The sequence below is a fragment of the Limulus polyphemus genome, unplaced genomic scaffold, assembly GCF_000517525.1.
Source record: "Limulus polyphemus unplaced genomic scaffold, Limulus_polyphemus-2.1.2 Scaffold28, whole genome shotgun sequence".
In the NCBI taxonomy this organism is placed as follows: domain Eukaryota; kingdom Metazoa; phylum Arthropoda; class Merostomata; order Xiphosura; family Limulidae; genus Limulus; species Limulus polyphemus.
In genome coordinates, this window is record NW_013665638.1 from 718,324 (window position 1) to 741,800 (window position 23,477).

The following is a 23,477-nucleotide window of genomic DNA, read 5'->3' on the forward strand; positions in this document are numbered from 1 at the left end:
GGCTAAGCATGTTTGATAATGGGATTTGGACCCATGATATGGCATATTTTGAGTTGAATGCCCTAAAAACTAGGCCATGACAAGTTTTCTAAATGTTAATATGTATAAGGGCACATTAGGTAAGAAAGCCCATACAATGACCAGAAGAAAACTGCAGTTTCATGCATTATAAACTCTTATTAGCTCTGATAGGGCTGTGATAGAGATTACCACTATATGTAGTTTTATAAGACTTTAGAAAACAATCTACTCTAGTTGCTTATTATTTTTTTAAAGTCATTTATTATGTCATAAATCAACTTAGTATTTTAATGTATATATTTCAAAATTGAAAGAATGTTGAGTGTATGTTAACTGTATAAAACATCCAGAAATAACAAACATGTATGTAATTTCTGAACACAAGTAAAATAAATTGTGTAATTGAATTTTTGAAACTATATCATGTGATTCGTATATGGAATTGCGTATGTATACACATGCAAACTACATTATTAGTTCTATAGTTAGTCTTAAAGTTAATTGTTAAAAGTTTTGATGAAATACTGCATTAAAACTGACTAAATAACTGTAGGCCTAGACCTATTACTAATAGTATACAATAAAATGACATATCACAGTTAAATCAGATTTAGGTTTACAGTGAATGTACTTGTATGTAGATAAGTCGGTTGAGGTTAGAGGACTTGAGAATAATATAAAAGTTGAAGACAGATCATATAAAGCTTAGAATGACTAGATTGCACTGATTTATCATTTGTACACCCATACTGTTAAAAGAGTTTTCAGCTATAATGACCTTAATTAATGCAAATATGGATTTCTTAATAAGCAGAGGCATCACTAGGCACTGGCACACGTTGTCCGTGCCCCAATTCTATTTGACAGTGCCCTGAATCCTCAGTTGGTGTCTTGAAAAATCAGAATAGAAAAACCATGATTGATACCCTACTGAAATGTTGAAAATTCCCATGCCTATGGGTCTGAGCCCCAAATCTTTTAAGTACCTAGTGATGCATCTGCTAATAATTGAGTTTTATGTTAAGTCAATAAAAAAATCATAAAAGAAATAAATGATATACATTTAATTCAATGAATGGTTTTAGTATTAAGTAAGTGAACTCTAAAATTGTCTTGCGATAATGTTATTTGATTGTTTTTCTAGAAGTACTTTATAATAAAAAAAACATTTTATTTAATATATTCCATATTCTACAAACAGATAAACCCGAGATCAAAGAAGTGATTCCTAATGGAAATGTGTTGACTGAACTCTATAGTTCTCAAGAGCTGAATTGCCAAGCTGAAGGAAATCCTGCTCCCGAGTAAGTAGTGTGGTATAGTTTAAAAAAAAAGTTGAAATATTACTGAGAAAAAATGTTATTTCTTTTTTTTGCCAATGTGTGCTCTTGAGATACGTTTTGAATGTTTGTCACCTTCAGTTAATAACAAAAAGATATATTTAAAAATGTATTGCAAGTTTACACATTCATATACTGAATTAAACTTTTTAATACTTACAAAATTAGACTTATGTGTATGTTTATTGTCATGATTAGTAGCCTGTTATTATTTGTTCACCAACTTACTAACAGTATTTTTTGTTTTTGTAATTACTGTATGTCAATATAAACTGGTTTGTATCAAATGTTATCATCTTCAAGGAAATCCCAAGAAGGAATATTTTTTTGGTAGCAGTTGCTAAGATTCGATCCTGGATCTTCTTGGTAGAGAAGCTGGTATTCCATACATTCGTTTGGTCTTTCCCATTTAGATTTTTATCAATGAACTTATTTTAATGCTTTGCATATGGTTAACAAAGTTTTGCTGACTTCTGTGTTAGGTTGCCTGAATGTGGTATTAGATAAGTAGATGTAGAAGGCTTTTTTTTACATATTGTTTCCTTGTGTGTGTGTGACTCATATCTAATTAATGTATTTTATTCTAGTTTATTGTACAGTATTCTTATGCATGTTGGGATTTAAGCTGGTTAAGAAAAATATATGCATATATGGTTTTAAGATTAAAAAAGTAATTTTTTTCAATTTCATGGATTTCATAGTTAAGATTTGTGTGTGTATATATATATATATATGTATATTGAAATTTGGACAAAGAAGAACACTTCTATTTTTTTTATTTTAATTTTAATAAAGCTAAAAATAATATGATGGATTGATTATATTAAAGTATTTTGTGTGTGATTCAAAACTACTCAGATAACACAGATAACAAGAGATCCTGTTATGCAGAAGAGCTTTGGCTAATTGTCTTCAGTGAAAGTTTTTGATTTTGTTTTTCCTTTTGGTTCCAACCTTTGTAAAGAGCTTGTCTTTGTCAAAGATACAAAATGGAGTGGTTTTTATCATATTCATATTCACTGCACAAAAATTGAGAGTGAGAAACATTCTCATATTAGCGTATTAATCTGTTACAGGTACTCTTGGCTTCAAAAGAAACCTGGTGAAACGAATGTATGGCAGGAACAGGGAAAAGGTGCAACTTTTAAAATAGAAAACGTTACTTATGACTTTCAAGGTCGGTACATTTGTGAGGCAAAAAACTACATCAATGGAATAGAACATAAAGTTCAGTCTGAAGAGATCAAATTAGATGTTACTGGTGAGTTGCACTGTGTCGTTCTTTATTACTCATACTGTAGTCTGTGTGTTTATATGTGTGTGTATAAAAGATTTCTTGTAAATGGCTTTGATATTGTTGCCGAATACTTTAGTCTGTTACTATAATAATAATACAAAAACTGAATTAGATAACACAGAAATATTGAATATTATATATATCACTAAAAGCTAATTCTACAGTACTTTCACATTAAGTGGATTATGTATATAATTATAATCTATATTATGATATTACTTAAGTTTGAAAGAAATTAATTAGTCAAACAGAATATCAGAGTATACACACATATATAATGGTAGTGTAAACAAAATCTTGCATTGCTCTTGCCATTTCCATATTCACATACTATTCCTACCAGATTTTCTGCATAACCAAAGAAGTGTTCATTAAATAAAATATGTTTAAAAGATATGTAAAAAAAACAACTTTAAACATAAGGATTTGTGGCAACAGTATGAAGTTATTAATACTTAAAGAGAAAGATCTTTGTGTAACTCAAAATGAAACTTCAAAAGATGTTTATTTACATATATTGCAAACATGGTATGTTTTTCTGCTATATTCAGTGAGTACTGATAACATGAAGAATCATTAGTATGTGAAGTATATTTACTGTTGACATACAAATGTATTTCTAAAAAGAAAAATTATATATATATATATTGTGTTTCTTATATTTTCATGTCTTTACTGGTTGTAGATCATTTCGGGGTTGTATGTTATTCAAACTTAAATTGTTATTATTTGTAAGGTGCGTTTATTTTAAAAGCTGGAAAATGCTGCATGTTTAGGAAGTCCTCAAGTCATTATGGGTATGACTACCACAAAAGATGAAGTAGTTGTGAAGAAAAATGAGGATGCTACAATTAGTGCTGTGTTTTGTGCTGATCCAAAACCCAAACAGGTGTTCTGGGAGTGGGGCAGTCTGAAGCTAGAAACAGGATCAAAACTTGCACGTTATGCTGCCATAGCACTTGTGCCTGTAAGTATACATTTTTCATAAATATAATGTGTTCAGTTTACTTTAATATGTATTTAAAGTTTCACACATGCTTCGGTCTCAGCACTGCTTTGCTCACTTTCTAGAACCTCAGATATACAGGGTGTACCAAAAGTATTCATCCAAAACTGAAACACCAAAAAATAAAAACTGTGAATGCAAAAGTATATCTCAGTAGTAAGTCTGTCATAACCAAGTAGCAGGTCATTAACATCAACAACAGTGTGGAACCCATGCAGAGAAAGTGAAGTGTGTGTGTGTGATTTGTACTTTTTCAGCCATGTTTGAAAAAGGAAGTTTCCTATTGCTACGAACTCTGCCATACTTACAGTATTGGATATGTGAAAATTTTGGCTTCATTACTCTCATTTTTTTTTATTTAACTCTATTTTATTTTTGAATGAATGATTTTGGCATGTCTTGTATACTTATAGTACATTATGTTTACTATGTTTGCTAGAATAAAAAATATCAGTGCTTTATGAAGTAAATTAATAATTGTAGGTCACTGACTAAACAAAAAGTATGTGTATCTTGACGAGTAGTTTTGCTTTAGAACAAATATTATAACTGTTTAAAAGGATCAGAAGATAGAGGTACCAGAAAAAGAAAAGTATTGGTTAGATGTATTTAACAAATGCAGTGCATGCTTGCAATTATTATGTCATGGGCAACAGAAGTTTATAAGTTGAGTTATTTAGAAAAAGAAACTTTATTAAAAATCCTTTATTTTACACTAAGCTAAATAATTAAATATTAATACCAGGATTCATTGAAAAAAATAAGTATTTATTTAGGCTTTGACAAGTAAAGCAAAATATATTGAAACTTTTGTGCTGTAAAGCACAGGATAAGTACCTCATTTCAGATTTATATACTCTTATAACGTGCAATAACTAGCTTATATACTTAATACTCTATTAGAAAAACCTGAAATTGTAAAGAAAAATATGTAAATCAAATAACATCAACACATCTGGATGGACATAAAGGTATTGTACTTGAGTTGCTGTTTTGCTAAGAATCTTTTTCTTAAAATTTTGTGCAAGTCAGTGAGATATCCTCCACCAAAGAGCTATATATATATGTGGTAAAATTTGCAATAAACCTTTTACTGGACTTTAGAACTCATTCACATTATGGGTTGACATTATACCTCAAAATACATATCACAGTATTTTTTATGACAGTATTTAATAAATATCATCATAACAGTATCATTTTTGAAGATTGGTTTAATATGGTGTAATAAATTATCTTTCTTAAGTTTGTTTCAGCATTCTTGCTTTGATACTGGAAAACAAGAAAAATAAACCCAGTGAGAGTCACTACACTGACTTTTCATTAACAAAACTAAAGTAAAAAAAAATCAACTTTGTGTCATACTCACAAGATCTTTTGCAAAAACACAACAATCTTGTCAATTTATGTTTACCAGTGTAATGACTGAAATAGTCATGAATTTCACCCTTCCTTTATTACTTCATAATATATCTTTATTCAGATATATTCAGGTACATTTTCCATAACTTTTGTGTAGTTGTTCTGCATGTACCATGACATTCTTCTTAACCAAGGATTGAAAAATTGTACACATGCACTAACTCTTTTACTCAAGTAGAATATACGTTTGCCAATGGCTATAAACTCGTACCATTTTGGCTTTGTGTCTAACTTCCCTTGAGTGGCCTAATTCATATTTTTTATATATTGACAGTAATTCCATTAAGTTACATGTTTTTTTGCTTAGTCAGTTTATCCTGTTTTTATTGTATTAGCTTGCAGTGTGTGCAAATATTCTGCTTTATTTTTCTGAGATCACATGGAATTTTGAATTTTTGTAGCAGCTTATTTTAGCTGAATAACCCATGTTGTACATTTTGTTACTGTTGATCAATTATCATTACTTAGTAATCTTGGTGCATGAATACTGTATTTCAAACTTTCTTCCTTTTGGTTTGCTTCAAGTAAGTTTTTAAATTTCATGCTGTACACTATTATACTCAGTCTTTTCAATGATGTTCCTAACTAAAGCTGCTGTTTCCTTGAGTTTTTTTAGATAAAAGTTTAGGCCCTTGTTTATATACTAGTTTTCTGAGTTAATTGCCAAATTTAGTGTTTAATAGGAATTTTCATTAATATCTCATGTTCATGGCTTAATTTCTGTGGCTTTTTCCACCTTGACCTGATATTTGAAAGTTGGCTGAATTTTTTTTTTAATTGAATTTGGATGAGCCTGAATCATTGTCCACTTTCATTATGAATCAATTACTTTAATGTCACAGGCTCTTCTGAATTTTTTTGTGCTCAGCTGGTCTACCAGCAAGACTGTCAAGAAAGAAACCTCTCCTCACCAAGAGAATGAGAAAGATGAGGCTTGACTGAGCCAAAGAGCTTGCTGACTGTACTAAAGTCATGTGGAACAAAGTGACCTTCTCAGTAGAATCAAAGTTCAACCAGCATGGGTCTGATGGGAAGCACTTTATATAATCTCAAGTGGAGAAGAATTTTATCCAGCATATTTGAATGGAACTGTGAAACATCTGCAGGGTCAGGTGATATAGGGATGCATCTTTGGTCAGGGTGTTAGATGCTTGTGTTTTGTGAAATACATTGTTAGTGCCAACAATTCAGGATCACTCTGCTCCATGCCACAGGCCAAAAATGTTGGTAATATTCATGCACTTTATGCAGTAGATGTGAAATAAAGAGGTGATGTCAAGCTCTTATCAAGGATGGAGGGGGCACAATAAATTATTAAAATAAGAAACAGATTCTGTGAGGGAATTCCACTCTAAATGTTTTGAAAAGACATCTTAGGTTTTATTTCACTGCTTCAACCCTATCACAGCTGGAAGATAACGAGTAACAAAGTGCAAGAGAAGAAATCGAGAAGCATCTTGGAAATGCAGAAAACCTTAATCTGCAAGTGGCATCATCAACTTATCCCTGCTTACATTCAGTTCTTCATGCATTTATGCCATGGTGATGTCAAGCTATTATCAAGGACAGAGGGGGCACAATAAAATTATAAAAATAAGAAACAGATTCTGTGACCACTTTTTGTCAATTACACTAGTGGCATTATCTTTATGTCTAGGTTTTCTTACTCAGAAAACATTTTCATATTTGCCAAGTATTTGTGGATTATCTGCTGTAATACATTTTTCACAATTAGTTTGTTGATAAAGATGTATATATGTGTGTGTGTGTGTTTGGAGAAATTAGCTTACTCTACAAAATGTCCGTCACCATTTTATATTAGTTCAGACACTTCCACAATGCACTATCTTGTAAAATAAGAAATTACTGGAACCAAGAAAAGTGTGAAAAAATTTGGTGACATAATAATTTTTTCCACCACTGTAAGTCTACTTAATTTGAATTTTAGACTTTTTAGTATTAAAATAAATTTCAAACAGATTCTTATTCCTGAAATACCCTTTACTTCTCCTCAATTTGGTGATTTGTGGTTTTCATCATGACTGCAACTTATAAACTTTAATTATAGTGGGAAAGCAGAGCTTATGTAAGCTTTTCTGATGCATGTGCAACCCCACTAAGAAGGCAGGAAGGCCAAGGATATTTTTTTGGGGCTGACTGCCCATCAGGGGATCCATGAAAGTAGCAGAAAAATGTGTACATAATGTATCAACTGCACTTTCAATCACTTATACATCATTGCAGCTTTATTTCAAAAACTAGGAGTGGACACATACAAGTTCTTCCATTAGGTCCATAATGGCTTTTGGCAGCCCTATGTATGTCCAATAAGTCATGTGGAAAGTGGGAGAATGGAGACTTATAGATAAGATGCCACATGTTTTGCTTTATGTCAAAGAAATTTAGAACTTTGAGTCACATAGTTGTTAACAGCATGTGAACATTTCAACAAGGGAAGGTTATTAGTATTTTAGAGGTAAGTGCTTGTTTGAAGTTAATTTTAATCCTATAATTACAAAAATTTCACAGAATTAAGAATCAGACATGTGAATGGGAGGCCGTAAATTAAGCATTCTAACACACCCACTAATCAAGAAAATATTTGTAGAAACATCAGTCATTACCTACTTAGTCCACATCATAACCTAATTCAACAGTCCTTGGTACATTAAGGTATATGAGTGAATATCTACAGCAGAAATGTAGCTGAAGTATACATATGAAGGACTAAAGGAAACTAACCAATACTCTATAGCTAGAAATGCTGTGAACACAAATGATTTTTGTCTCAAGTCTAACACTACTGTAGAATCCTCATACTAACCAGAAAAGATGAGAGAATGGAACAGCTAAGGATGCTGTAGAATGATATTTATAGTTCTATGGCACCTAAGAAAGATCTCAGACATGATCTTAACCAACTGAAGATGCCCGGCATGGCCAGGCGGATAAGGCGCTCGACTCGCAATCTGAGGGTCGCGGGTTCGAATCCCCGTCACACCAAACATGCTCGCCCTTTCAGCTGTGGGGGCGCTATAATGTGACGGTCAATCCCACTATTCGTTGGTAAAAGAATAGCCCAAGAGCTGGCGGTGGGTGGTGATGACTAGCTGCCTTCCCTCTAGTCTTACACTGCTAAATTAGGAATGGCTAGCGCAGATAGCCCTCGTGTAGCTTTGCGCGAAATTAAAAACAAACAAACAAACAAACAAAAACAACTGAAGATACTCTTCTTGTGAAAGAAGGCATAATCATAAATTATAATAAAGGAAAACTGGCTAACCATAATTTAAGGATATATCTTAAACATGAACATTCATTCTATTGGGAAGAACAGAATGTTAACCTCCCAGATTTAAGAAATTAGTAAATCAGGACTGCTGAATCTTTTTTTTTTTTGAATGAGTGTCCCTCACATAAGCAGACTGTTGTGACAAAGATTTTAGGCCTCCTGCAAGGTATTTTTTAATTGTAGGCTCATTTCAATACATATATTTGGCACAAAAGTGGGAAACATATCTATTTAGAAAGTACAATTTTTTGTTCGCATGGTTTTTAGTTTGTTTTAAACTGTGACAATTTACTTTTTACCTAATGCTATTACTAATTAATTGACAACTTTCTGGAAATTCAACCATCTTGCACTATCTGTCTTGATGGATAGCATGGCCAACCTTATAAGACACTCATGAGAAATACACAATCTCAGATGAACTTAATTAATTCTGTTTTGGAAAACTCTTTTAAGGAGATGCAGTAGCCACTTGAGCTGTAAATAGCAACCTGAGAGCAATAAACATGTTAGGATATACTGCTGCTAAATCATTTTTCTAAATATAATGTTGTGTTCCCATGACATCATACGTCCCTAGGAGAATTGTAGCTAGGCTTAAGCAATTCTGTCAACAAGTTCGATTTTCTCTAGTATTACAGCTAAGTCCATGCATTCTTGTACTATTTCATTGTGTTCTATTTTTTGAGTTGCTTTAATGTCATAGTGGGATCTAAAACTTGATGTGTAATTATGGAACAATTCAAATCTATCCCTCAGTTTCATTAATACATACTACACTACATTGTTAATACATTTAGTTTTGAATTATTTTTGTGTAAATTTCTAACAAGGCGCTTCTTTTGTCTAGCTGATAGTAATTATTTTAGTTTTCTGTTGTTTAGTTTTCAAAGTGCATGTATGGATGTTAGATGAGCAAACTAACTATCCTGACCCTGTATGTCATGGTCTAGCTTCATTATGTTACACATAAAATATTACAACAAACAGTGCTATTAAAGAGAAACAGATTATTATGTGTAATTTATTTCTTTTTTATTTTTAAATGTTTGAAAAATATTTTCTAAACCTTATAAAAATTACAGGTGAGACAGTGGGATGACTGCTATGAAGCTAAACTTTTTATACAAAATGTTGAAAAAAGTGATTCAAGGAAGTATGTTCTCCATATTGAAAATACGAACGGACAAGAAACATATGCTGTCACATTGTCAGTTAAAGGTGAGGAAATTAAACAGCCCCCCCCCCCAAACAAAACAATATAGAAATTTTTACCATGTAATGAAGCAGTCTTAACATGTACCAGTAGTGCAATTTAAAGCAGTATTGATGTTGAAGTGGACAAGGTTTGAGTGGGGTCTTGAGCAGTGTCACATGTAATATATTCTGCCAGTGTGTATTGTAATGGTGTGCAATTTTATTGTATATTTTAGAACATTATGCTCAGATTTAACCACATTACACTTTAATATGTATTTTCTATAAATTGTTTATAAAGTAGTTTTTTTATCTTGCATAGCAAACTCTGAAGTGGATACATCATGATTTATGAAGATAATTTTAAAAACTACTGCAAAAAAGTGTAGTAGAAAGGCCCTCAAGAAAGAAATGCTAAGATATTTTTTTTGAAACTTAACTAGGGACTGATGATTTAATGGCGACATTAGAAAATTCATTTTACAAGTAAAATTAACACTAACTTTAATGTTCACATTACAATGAACTATAAACCTTATTTATATGCATTATAAAATTTACCTGTAAGAGAGAGAGACTGTTGTTAAATCTTTAATTTTATGCAAATCGTGTAAAATTATACTGTTTTAGTACAGTTTTGAAAAGGCATGAAAGTGATAGTAAATAGCCACATCAATATGATTATTATAATGCTCATTATAAAAAGCAAAAACATAAAGAAATTCAATTCACTTTACAAAGTTTCGCTCATTACTATGAAAAAAGAACTATTTAAAGAACTAAAAAACATTTACTAATTGAGCTCCAGGTTTGATACATTTTTAACATTTATTATGATGTTCCTTAAACCTTTCTTCATTAATTGGTTGTGTGACCATTAACTTAAGAGACATAATTAAACTACATGATAAATAATAATTATGCCATAAACAATTAATATTTTGTAATAAAACATGTCATGATTTTTGTTTAAGAAGTCAAGAAAGAATTGTAGTTTACTGAATCAAATGAAAAACTTTAAACCATACATCACATAATGATCTAAGTAAATCCCATAGTTTTATATAATTTATCCTGAATGTCTAAAGGCCATGTACAATTCTAGAGAATTTAGTATGTTATTTTTAACTTGTTTTGTTTTATTAATGTTAGATACAATTTAGAAATTCTAGCCTTTTGCTTCTAGTTTTTACCAATTTTAGTGATACTAAACTTAAAAATACTCTTGAGGCACAACACAGAAGAAATGAATACTAATGTATTCATTAAATTTTTCAGAATATGTACATTTTATTTTCAGCTAAATCCTACAGTAAATGTAACAGTTGAAACGTTGAGTAATCTCTCAGATTTAAACAATAATTCAACTTGTTTTAGTATGAACAACTTGCTGGCAAGTTGTGATTATAATGTTATATTGATCATAAAACAATGTTATTAAGCTTGTTTCATTATTTGGCCCCTTACGCTTTTTCTGAGAAGAGAAGCATAAAAAAAATGTTTCAGTACTATATCTGCCATATCCATACACTGATCTGTTGTTTTACTTGCATTGATTTTGTCTTAGTCAAGTACTTTTATCTAACTGAAGTGTGGATTTACTTTGAGTTTTAAGAAGATTTGCAAAAATAAGAAAAGCAGTTTCTGCATCATTTATAGTCAACCAAATGCAAATTTATGGGTATACAATGTATATGCCTGACCATGTTTTTTTTTTAATATTTTCTTTCATTTTTGGTAGAAGAATAAAAAAATGAAATCTGTTTATCTTCAAAAATTTGATCATATGGTTAGTTGGTTTGCAAGCATATTTTGTATGGATAACTAATAGTGTTGAGGTCATGGATGTTTTAGCTTACCACACCTTTCAAACACTTATACAGTGTAAGACTACTGTTCAGTTTTTGTTTAAAAGTCATGTGAGTAGTTACAAAAGTATACAGGTATAGTATAAGTAAACTATTAAAATTGTAATATGTGGTTCAGTTACCTATATGTTCCTATCAAAATTTTCCTTTCATATCTTACAGAACCTGTGGCCTTGTCTATGGTGATAGGTGTAGCAGTGGGCTGTGCTGCCTTTTTGGTGGTCTTAATTCTAATTGGTATATACATCATCATCAAAAAAAAGAAATATTTATTCAAAAGTAAGATATGAAGTAAAATTCTAAACATCATGTTTTTTCATGTGCATTACAGGTTTTTGATGTTTTTATACTATATATGTAAAGTATAGCATCCTTACCCATAATTGATGTTATTAGAGGCAATAAAAGTTTTCAGAAACTGAAGAATTATTAGTAAAAACAGTTATTTCCAATATGGTACATCCCTCTTAGCTATTCTCGTCCAGTGCTGCCCTCTATATGCAAACCTTTTCTTTATGTATGCCACAAGTCTTCTTTTCCCCCCTATTGGAATCGAATGATCCCAACATGTCTCTCAAGTAAATCATCATGCATCACTTCACCACCAATAGGAGTTTGACATATGTGACGTAATGTGACTCCCCCTATATGCCTCTACAGAACTATTACTTCTCGTTTGTCAATGCTTGTGCTCAGACGTGTTCCTTTTTGTTTGTTTAAAGTTTCACGTTCGTCTTTAATATACTCCCGAAGTAGTCTTCATTTATTTTCACTTTTAATTTCTATTAAGACTGTTTCTTAACTTCATATTAAACCCAGTTTATTACAGTCCCATTGTTATTTATGCTTTTGATTATTGGTTGACTCTTTCTCATCATGAATTTCAAAATTCATGTTACCACTTTGGGGGGTTATACCTGCAACTAGCGCTATGTCTCAGGCCTCAGGTGTGGGCGACCTGGTGGAGAATTTCTCCACGTTTATTTGCCGGGAGATGGAATGTTATATGGGTCAGCCTCTGTCTCTGGACCTTGCCTCACTTCCTCCCAAACAAGCTGCGTCTGTTCAGACAGATGAACATTTGGATTGCCTATTTCCACCTCCTGATTTTGGCATGCCTTCCCATGCCCTGCCTGAGGAGTCAGTATGGCTGACCCATGCTCAATTTTCCCGCCTTCGTCTTACCCTCACAACTCTTTTACAGTATCTCGTGATAGGAGTTTAACCTGCATCCGCTTACCATCATCCTATCTTCGAGACTTATGTATGGCCCCATTTGTGTGGTGATACGTCTTTGACACAATCTCCGAGTCTTTGGAATCATGAGATGCATCAGTACAACAACAGTCTACTCTTTCCAACTTTGTTGCCTGTTTGTCTCAGTCAGACCCCAATATGGTACCTGTTACCTTTCCCTTCCACCCCCTTCCCAACCCTTACCTGTCCCCTCTTCACATCGTTATCTTTGACAACGCTGGTCACCTCGTCAACAGTATCTGTAACTACCCAGTTCTGGTCTGGTAGGAGCTAGGCTTGCCAATTTTCTTCATTACTGGCATCCTTTCGTCAAGGATTATTGGGTTCTTCAAGTTTTATCAGAAGGATTCATGATCTCGTTTTTTTCACCACCTCCCATTTTCATTCCCTCTGCCTCAGGATCCCATGACCAGTCAGTGTCCATTGGAGGTGGTTCAGGAAATGCTATCTCAGTTAGCCATCAAACCTGTTCTACATCCTTCACCAGACTTTTTGTTGTTTCCAAGAAAACCCGGGGACTGGAGGCCTGTCATCGATTTGTCCCACCTCAGTCGCTTTGTTCAACTGCCCTGTTTTATCATGGAGTCTTTTCTCACTCTAAGGTGGTCGTTTTCTCTGGACTTATGAATAAGCATGATGGATATCACCAATACTTATCTCCACATCCCTATATTACCATAGTCTCGTCCGTATCTTCGGTTCGTCCATAACAGGGTGGTTTATCAACTTCGTGCCCTACACTTCAGGCTTGCTTCCACCCCTTATATTTGCTCACCATCTTCATGCTCTGAGGTTGCGATTCCACCAGTATATGGATGACTGGCTTTTTCTTGCTCATTCCGAACTGGAGTCGGCCAGCCATACTTGTCAGCTCCTTCTAGTGGCTGCTCAGGTGGGCTGATTAATCAAATTGGAGAAGTTGTTTCTCTGACCTACCCAATATCTTGTCCACATGGGTGTCTTTTTTTTGACACTCATCTCAGTCGGGCTCAACCTTCTTCTCTATGACTTAGTTCCATGGAACTATTAGTTTGTCACGCCCTTTTAACTCCCTCACTTTCTGCTCACGAGGTTCTATCCTTTTGGGGATGTGGTCTCTAATGATGTCACTGGTCCCCTTTGGTCGTGCACATATGTGATCCCTTAAGTGGAACCTTGCTCAGAATCCCTTGTCAGCTCCCATTACCCTTCTACCCTGATGGATGATCAGTATTGGTGGTTGGACAAGGCACATACTCAGTGTGATCTTGCTTCCTTCTTCTCATCCAGATTTACATCTTTTCACGGATGCATCCTTTCAGGGCTGGGATGCATGAGTCTATCACCAGTAGGCTTCGGATCATTGGTCTTTAGGTGAAAGATCTTTACATATCCACATCCTCGAGCTTCTTGCATTCCATCAGACTTTGAATCACTTCCTTCTTCTCGCCAGACATTCCGTTGTGCCTTAGCCACTCTACACCTAAGGGCACATCCATTGTTTTACCCACTTTTATACTTTATGGGATTGAATTGCATATATATTTACAATGTTAGGATCCCTATCCTACCTTCATTCTCTTCCACTTGGATGCACTCCTCTCTTTTTTTGCCCTTATCTACTGCACATTTCACGGATGGGCAAAGATGAGGTACGATTCCCCTCATCAGATCTTTGGATCTGACTCTCTCATTTCCAGGGGTATCCTTTGGATGCTTTTGGGGGGTATTTCTGTCATTCCCTCACACAGGTTTTTGCCACCTAATCAATGTGGGATTCTAGCTAATCTTGTGAGTGGAGGGATGTACCGTATCAGAAATTATAATTTTCCAATACTGGATAGGTATTTCTGATAGGTATTTCCCTCCACTCACACTATCCATCCTTCCTCCCCACTTTTATCCGATGTTGTCTTTCGCCAAACCTCAAAGTGATAGTTAGGTAGAGGTGTATAAAGGAAGTCATGTGTCACACTCCTCTTGGTGGAGAAGTGTCCATGATGATTTACATGAGAGACATGTTGGAATCATTCGATTCCAATAGGGGGGAGCAAAAGGCTTGTGACATGCATAAAAAAAAATTACATATTGAGGGCAGCACTCGACGACAATAGCTGATCTTGTAAGTAGAGGGAAGTACCTATCAGAAATACATTTTCAGTATTGGAAAATTATAACTTTCAAATATTCTTTATGACATTACATTTATAAAACCTCTGTGAAAGAATTTTATATCATTTCAAAGCTAGGTGTGTTAATTTAATTTTTGAAAGTTGTTGGCAGGATTTGAAAAATAATTTTCAAAATCAAGTTTAATTAAGAATGGGATTTATTAAATGCCGGTTCGTGTCTTTTGTGTATAATATTTTTAGAATAGGGATTGTGATATATATTTAACTATTAAAAAATGATTGAAAATAAAATCTTTGTTTTCTAGACCACATATCTGTTTACAGATTTTGTTTTTATGTCCTAACTTTCGACACTTTTGAACTTAAAAATATAAGTCACTCATTATCGATGTTAATGTTTATAATAAGTGGGATCAGTTGCTATATATCTTTTAGTTGACCCAAAGATTAAGTGTAACTGTAAGGATTTTCAGAATACCTAATTCATAATAATGCTATGTGTTAAAAGTTATTTACGTGATTTATTTATTATTAGAAAACTTAATTTAAGATATTAGTAGACTGGTTAGTAAAGCTTACTGTAGTGTTTGTACTGTTTGGTATATAATTATTTGTAACATTATATTATTTTTTTATTTTTGACTTATAGAAAAAGTGGGATTGAATCAGAATTTTGAAAGGTAGTTTTTTTATATTTGAACTTGCATAAAAATGCTATTTTTCACCAGATTTATCATTCAAGCTTTAAATTAATCACCTTTGTTAATGAAAGCATTACTTAGCTGTAACTGTAAAAATATATAAATTGAATACAAAATAAATTATTATGGAAATTTTAAGGTTTTGATACAGAACTAAAATATATTTGAAACAGTATAAAAATGTTTAATAATTGGCAAAAAAGTTGTATAATACAAAAGGGGAAAAAACTTATTTTTATGGTGTATTTTGTAACAGTCACACTGAAATAGTTTTTATGAACTTAACCTTGTTTAAATTTTTTCTTCTGAAAATTAGTTTAGATATAAAACACCTCAGTTGCAATTAGCAATACTAGAAAAATAGTAAATTAATAGTAAAAAAAACATAAAATTATTGAAAGATGTGACATTATTTACAACATATACTTATCATTTCAATATATAGAGTTTTAAGAATGTGTAAACCTGATGAGTAGTTAAAAAGTACTTCAAATATTATGATTTTTAATACTTAAGAACCAATAAGTATGCTTACTATTTCTTATCTTTGAAATGGGTAGTCAAAGATCAGATGAGCTAACAGGCAATGGGCAAGCAAGAAATACACCAACGGCTATTCCACCAGATGCTCTCTATAGTGCCCCAGAAAAGCAGTTAAACCAGAAAGAAGAAAACAAGGATGATAATAAACAGTATGAAAACATGAATGTAATTATCAGAATAATTAATATTTATATTGAAAGTGTTCATTCAGTCTAGTGAAGTGATGTTTTTAGGATGACTTAAAGAGAAACTTGGCATTATTAAGGTTAAGTTATAATGGAGGGAATCAAATTTTAATTCTAGATATCACATTTTGATCAAAACTGACGTTTAATTATCAAATATCCAGTCAGTAAGCAGTAAGATAGCAGTGAAAGTAACATATACTTATTAGGATGGTTTTTCTTTAAAATAAAAACAGTGCTCTTATTAAAACATTATTACGAACACTGTATTTGAGCATCAGTAGAATGTCACAGTAGTGTAAATTATCAAAAAAATGATTTGTGTTGAACCAAATAAATTGCCAAATAATGTTATTGTGTCCATTATGATATTTCAAGTTTAAATTGTTTCAATGATAAAATATTCTTAGCTGTCAGTTGATTTAACATATTGTCATACTTAAACGATTAATGGTACATAAAAAAAATGAACTGTTTGTTAGTATGTTGTAACAAATGATATTTGTTCCTTAAGTGGGACATTGATATTAAACATTTAAGTTAGTTGACATGTTCCTTAAATCTTGTTGTAGAAAGGTGCCAATTTTATCAAAGATATCAATGAGAGGAAGAATCATTTTTTTAGTATATGTGGCTTTTAGAGAATTGCAGTTTTGTGGTTGGTTTCAATAATTCTTTGAGAAGGTAAATGTTTTGTTTACCCAGTGAACTCATGAAAGAATTCTTGCTAGCTGAAGCACATTTACTTTTAAACATACATTTCTGAGGGAGTAGGTAGTTGTAAAAACATAGGAAAATTTAAATTCCTAGAATATGGGGTATCTTAAAGGGGGGGGGGGTATTTTAATTAAAATTTGTTTTAAAGTGAAATACTTAATTTTTAGTATTATCAATAAATAAGCAGCAACATTTTTTAATTTACTTTAACTGAGAAAAATTATGATTAACTGATAAGTCTGTTTCCATGAAAGACTTTAGAAGGTTTAGAATTGATATTATTTTCAGAAATGAGATATTTACAGTAGTTAAGAGGTTATTATTATTATTTTATATAACACAGATGGACAAGAATAAAAATGGCTCCAAGGATCATGTAGTGTATGCTGACTTGGATTTTGTTATACCAGCTGAAAAAAATGGAAACAAGATAACTAGAACTCCAGTGGATAAAACAGAATATGCAGAAATACAATTTCCTCCTAAAGCTGGTGACCAGAACAACATTTAGTTATAATAATTTTCAGTTCAATTGCTCGAAGTCTGCGCTTTGTCAGTTTGTTACCACCGTTTACAGTAATTCAAGTATTTCTCATACCAAAATTTTTAAAACCATGTATGTGAATTACATAGTATATTAAGAACAATATATTTGAAGTTTAAGAAACATTTTTGTGGGAAGAATTGTTGAACTAATAATTGAAGGAAGCACTTTAGAAATTAAATTTTTCATAAATATTTTTTTTTTTAATAACTTTTCTGTAAACTTCCCATTTCTTTCCATAAATATGGACAATGATATGGTAATTAATGATACACATTTCTTTTAAATACTGTGATACTTTTTTGTAAATAACTTGATTTTGAATCGTTAGTATATGTCATTATAATAAAGAAAACAATGTCTGTATGATTCTTTGTAATATCATACAGAAATTGCTTGCTTGAAGTTAGCTGCTTTATTGATAAGAAAAATGGTATGTGTGTGTATATACAGTATGGAACTTTATATATCATACTATATATATTGTCGTACTCTTGACTTAATGAAATTAGTTCAACTAGTTCAATTTTTCGAGAATTTGGAAAAACACAGCTGTAGTATGTAACTTTAAGAGCATACATATAGTGTTTGAAGCAAAAAATGTTTTCATTTTTATTGTAGGCTGTCTGGATTCTGCAAATGTTTTATTTCTTAAATAATAATTTTGTGTACTATTAAATCTTTCTATACTGTGCATGAGATAATGAATGATACTGTAATGATATATTTAGCTATGTTAATGTATAAAGAGTTTTACCAATATATTGACTCCAGGCAAATGAGTAAGTGCAACTGTACTAGTGTGGCTATTAATGGAATGTGTTTTGTCAACAGACTCTGTTTTAGCTTTAATTGTCTGGTGATTAATCATTTGCCACACCTGTAACTGTTTTAACATGCTTCATTCCACCATTTACTTGAACATGAGTTTTCCTGCAGTCCTATGTTGCTGTTTGTATATTCCATTTCTGGATGTTGTCCATCTACTGAGTACATGGTTGACCTGGTTGTCACTTTCGTACGACTTTGTCTTGTAGTATAATCTTACTAGTTAGTTCCATTTGGGCAACATATATACCCAAAGAAATCGAACTTGAGACTGACTGTATGCCCAAGGGGCTCTCATTCATTCCAAGTTCCTCAAAGATACTGTCATTTCTTGTAAGTTGAGTTTAGTTGGTGCATTACATTCACTGATAAACATCACATTCCAACAGCCATAATTGTTTTCTTCATCTACCATTTTCAATGTCCATCTTCCAACATAATAGGTTATTACTGTCCATATAAGACTTTTTATGTAGCATATTTTCAGATTTAGTTTGATGATGATGTCTTTCCAGATGTGGATTAAATTTTCCATCCAAATTTCAGCCTTGATGAAACAAGTTTGGAAGTCCATCGACCAATCACCAGTATTTGTTGTGATGGCACCTAGGTATCTGAAGTGAGCTCCATTTTCAATGAATTCACCATCTATAGAGATGGTAGTATTGGTTGGTAGATCTTGTGTTGTCATCAGTTTAGTTTTCTTGACATTTAGTTTTAATTTTCAAGTTTGTAAGATCTTCTACTTCTTAGCTAGAGGCGAAATATGGTCTGTATTGTCAACATAATGAAATTAGGCAACCACCAATGCACATCCATATTGTCAGTTTCTGTTTCTCTCATGATGTTTTCAGTGGAAGTGCTGAACAGCATTACCATTCAACCTTACCACTCCTGTCTGGTCTATGCAGAGGAATTGTACCAAAGTTACCAACTGTTTTAGCCAACCCATCTGAAGTATTATTTCAAGTAATTGTTTTACTCTATAAATATGAAGAAAACCATTAAGTTGATGTAAAAGTGTGGATGCTGCAGAGTGTGTGTCTAGTAACTCTTCCATCTTTATATGCAACCCATTTGTCTGGTTGTTGTTTTTTAGATGATTTTCCAGTAATCTGGCCATATTCAGTTTTTCCAGACTTTTGTACATAATTTATGAAGGAGGGTGGTAGGACCACTGTTCTGGATCGCCTCAGCTGATATGCCAAGTCCTGTAGCCTTTCCTTGTTTGAGTTATTTAAGTGGTTGTTCAACTTCAATTCATCTATACCAAGTTCGGTGATTTTTAATTAATTGAAGGTTATGGGAAAATAGGTCATTTCCATTTTTTGTGAAAGTAAGTGCTAGCATATATACCATAATTATTGTTATTGAAGTTAGTTTGATATTCACTTTGATTACTAGTATCCTGTGAGACACAGGGTTTTAGCTGATTAGGCTTTTGTAAGCCTTTTTTTTTCTTTTTTTTTAAGGATTATGGCTACACTGTTTCTCTCCAATTCTTCACCTCTATAAATAATGGTGCTATTCTCTTCCAACTTGAAATGCCCATCTGACCTCACATGAATGTTTAGATGATGTTCCAGTTCTTTTACAAGATGTAGCTTTTCTAGTTGTTTTATTGAAGTGGTAATGTTTGGTGTGTTTTAGACTGTCTGAGGATATACTCCCATCAGAGCATATTGTGGTTTGGGGAAAGTACTATGATTTTTTCTTATAACTTCTTTTAATTTTTCTGAACTCCATCTCTCAAGTAGTATATATTCAGCAATGATCCTGGAGGAGTCAAAAATTGTTCATGTGCTGGTTGCTCTGTCATGATGCTGCATAGTGTTTTTGGCAAATTATAAAAATGGTTGTTATTATAGATTTAAGTACTAAGTACATTAAATATACTCTACTAAGTACTTCATAGAATGGATGTAGGTTAGAATAATATTCTTACAAAAAACAAAAACTAAAAATTCAGATATACAGAAACTGCTGAATGCAGTTTCATACTTGTTGGGCTTTTTAAATTGCATATTAATTAAAAAAATATTTTAAAAACGGGAAAGAATGAGAAAATTTACAATTTAGTGAAGTTAGTTCATAAATACTATTGATATCTGTCATTTTTGTATGTTGCATTAATATACAGGTAATTTGTAAAATTATTTTTGTTTTGTGTTGAACACTTATCAGTAATGGAACCAAAAGTATTACATTACCAATTTTAATGCGAGTAATCACCATAATGCACATTGTAAAGATTAACGTGAGGCATGCTTTAGGTAGAGAATGACTAATACCTGTTTTGATCTCCATCATTACAGAATTGGTTTTCTAGATATATTTGACATACTGGAGCTTCTGTTATTCAGGTTCCTCTGAAGGAAAAAACATTTTATAGGAGTAGAAAAGTTTTAGTTGTCCAGCCTTGCCCACAAACGTACGTTATAGTATTGTAGGTTAGAATCTAAAGGTTTGATGCGTGTGTGTGGAACCAGTAGTTTGATATGTATCATTCTTTATTGAAAATAAGCTTTGTTTCGTGATTAATATTGCAGATCAATATATTAAATATCCTTATAGTATTAAATTGTGTTTGCTCACAAGTTAATTATCCTGCTATCCAGCTAGATTTTAAGGCAAAAAACACATTTCATCCTTTTATTGTCCACCTCCTCCATTAATATTTTAAGATGCTTTTACATGCAAAATAACTAAGCATACTAATAGGTAGATATTTTTGTGTTAATTAATAGCTTGTGCCATATATTGTGGTGCCTTGCAGAGCTGTAAATATAATTTTTATCACAGATTCAGAGGACTATCAGTTTTTAATGCAAAGAAGGTTTTAATCAACAGTACATTTGAAAAGACTAAGTGAGTGTAAAACTATTTTATAGCCATATACAGGGCCATATTCTTTTAAGTTAATTCCTTCTTTTTATTATTCATTTGGTATTTCTTTTATGTTTTGCTCATTACCTGCAGTATGTAATATATTTTCTTACATTGGGAAATGACCCCCCAGTGGCACGGCGGTATGTCTGCCGCCTTACAACGCTAGAATCCGGGTTTCGATACCCGTGATGCGCAGAGCACAGATAGCCCATTGTGTAGCTTTGTGCTTAATTACAAACAATACATTGGGTAATAGAGCTATACTAAAATTAATTGAGTAATACAGCTTCAAAAATATTATATCATTCAATTTGTTATATAATGTAAAATGCTGCACAGTGCATGTTTATAAGTGAAAAGTTAGCCAGATATTTGTTTTATGTGTACTATTTTAATTTTTTGGAAAAATGGTTTTAAATGTATCAGCTTGGTCCAGGTTCTTTGTGATTTTGCTTAAATTTCAGTATGAACCTAGAGTCTTCAGCTGGACTTGAAATGGTTTTTGTTATCTTATGTAAATTAATATGAGAAAATATGGGACTTCAGTTCTTAACTGTTCATTTTGTTGGTTTTGTTACTTAATATGAAACATTCTAAATAAGTTAAAAGTAAAGGGTTCCATCATTAACAAAAAAATAATAAATGTTGTGTTACTTATTTAAACAAAGCTTCTTTAACTTTCTAGAAGTTTGTTTTGTCATTATGAAATGTGAGCTTTGCTCTGGTAGTTGATAATTGAAATAAGCATCTAAGATTACTTTTGTATTACTATTATACATATATATATTTATCAAGAAACAGTTATATTTTTTGGAAGCTAGATTCAAAGAATTTTTTATTACAAATTCAAATATATTTTTGTATCTCTACAAAAAGCAAATGCCTGTTACCATCATTTTTGATCACAAAATAAGGAATGCTTTATTTAGTCTTGTATCTACTCAAAATAATCTATAAATATCTATTTTTTTTTACCTTAAGCTCACAAAAGCTATTTTTATTGTTAAGTTTCGTGCAAAATTTGTGTATCATTGCAAAAATGTACTTAATAAACAACATTCCACTTTAATACAAAAAAACCCATAAGTATAAAAAAGTGAATCCAATGATTTTAGAAGGAATTGATCTAATAATGACAGTAACATTAATAAAAACGAGATTTAATTTTCTAGAAAATGTATAGTAGTTTGAAGTTATAGCCAAATGTGTGTGTTATTTTACCAATGTAAGGAAAGAATTTTAAATTTCAGTTGAAATATTACTTGGAAATTGTGATATTTTGTGCTTTATTAGTTGTTTACTCTTTACATTAATTAAGTAACAGATGAATGAATCAAGTTTTCTAGTACTTAAATATAAAAACATTAAATTACGCAGTGTATCATGTCCGTGTATAAATTGTTGTCATAAAAAATATTTGTGTTTAAACTTGTGTTTAATGTTTAAGGTGTAAAGTACTGAATTAAATTAAATATAATCTTAACTCCAAGATCCAATTTTGTGTGTTTAAATATTCTTTGTGATATAGAAAGTTTCTTCATTCCACTCCCTTTTTTTAAAAACCTATTATTTGAATTTTTATGTAAAATTGTTCAAATGTATGAGCAACTATGTTGATGTAAGATTCAACTTTAGAAGAAAGTGAATATTTTGATTAAACTTCCCTGACATTTACCCATTCCAAATCTAGCTTAATACAATATGTTATTCAGACTGTGAAATTTGACTTATCCATCAGTTTGCCAGGTTTTCAAATTATTGCTTAATACTGATCTGGTATTCAATTACTAGTGTGCCATATGGTGAAATTCTTGAATATAAATTACTGTAAACGTTAATGTGAATTCGTTTGTTAAGTACATATACGCTATCTTAAGATATTTAATTTGAAAATGTGTTTTTGATATCATTGCACAAAAAAGCATATGTCCTATCATCAATTGAACCTGATATTTTTTCATGTAATGCTAGTATAGAATAAAAATAGCTTGAATGCAATGTGTGTTTTTATATTAAAGAACATATTTAGTCTGTAAAGTGTTTTATAAAACAAATCAATGGTATATAAGTATCTTGGTCCTTCGATTTCTTTTTCTGTGTATTTTGTGCCCCACTCTTCTACAATACTTTTATTAGGGATTAAGTTTTCAGTATTGTCAAAGATGTACCTTAAAGACACTAATGACTAACACATGTAGCTACTAAATGGTGAAAATCTGATATTCAAAAATGTTTCTAAAACTAAAATAGACAAAATAC

The 23,477-nt window shown here is 31.8% G+C and overlaps 1 protein-coding gene across 1 annotated transcript in view; it reads left to right on the plus strand.

Moving 5' to 3' along the window:
* LOC106459588 (kin of IRRE-like protein 1) overlaps nucleotides 1-23,213 on the plus strand; it is a 46,903-nt gene extending 23,690 nt beyond the window's left edge. The window contains 8 exon segments of the mRNA XM_022386249.1: nucleotides 1,223-1,325; nucleotides 2,438-2,622; nucleotides 3,435-3,625; nucleotides 9,464-9,599; nucleotides 11,606-11,722; nucleotides 15,461-15,491; nucleotides 16,073-16,220; nucleotides 17,301-23,213. Of these exon segments, the coding sequence (XP_022241957.1) occupies nucleotides 1,223-1,325; nucleotides 2,438-2,622; nucleotides 3,435-3,625; nucleotides 9,464-9,599; nucleotides 11,606-11,722; nucleotides 15,461-15,491; nucleotides 16,073-16,220; nucleotides 17,301-17,468 (1,079 nt within the window). The 3' untranslated portion in view covers nucleotides 17,469-23,213.
* Nucleotides 23,214-23,477: the final 264 nt, after the last annotated feature.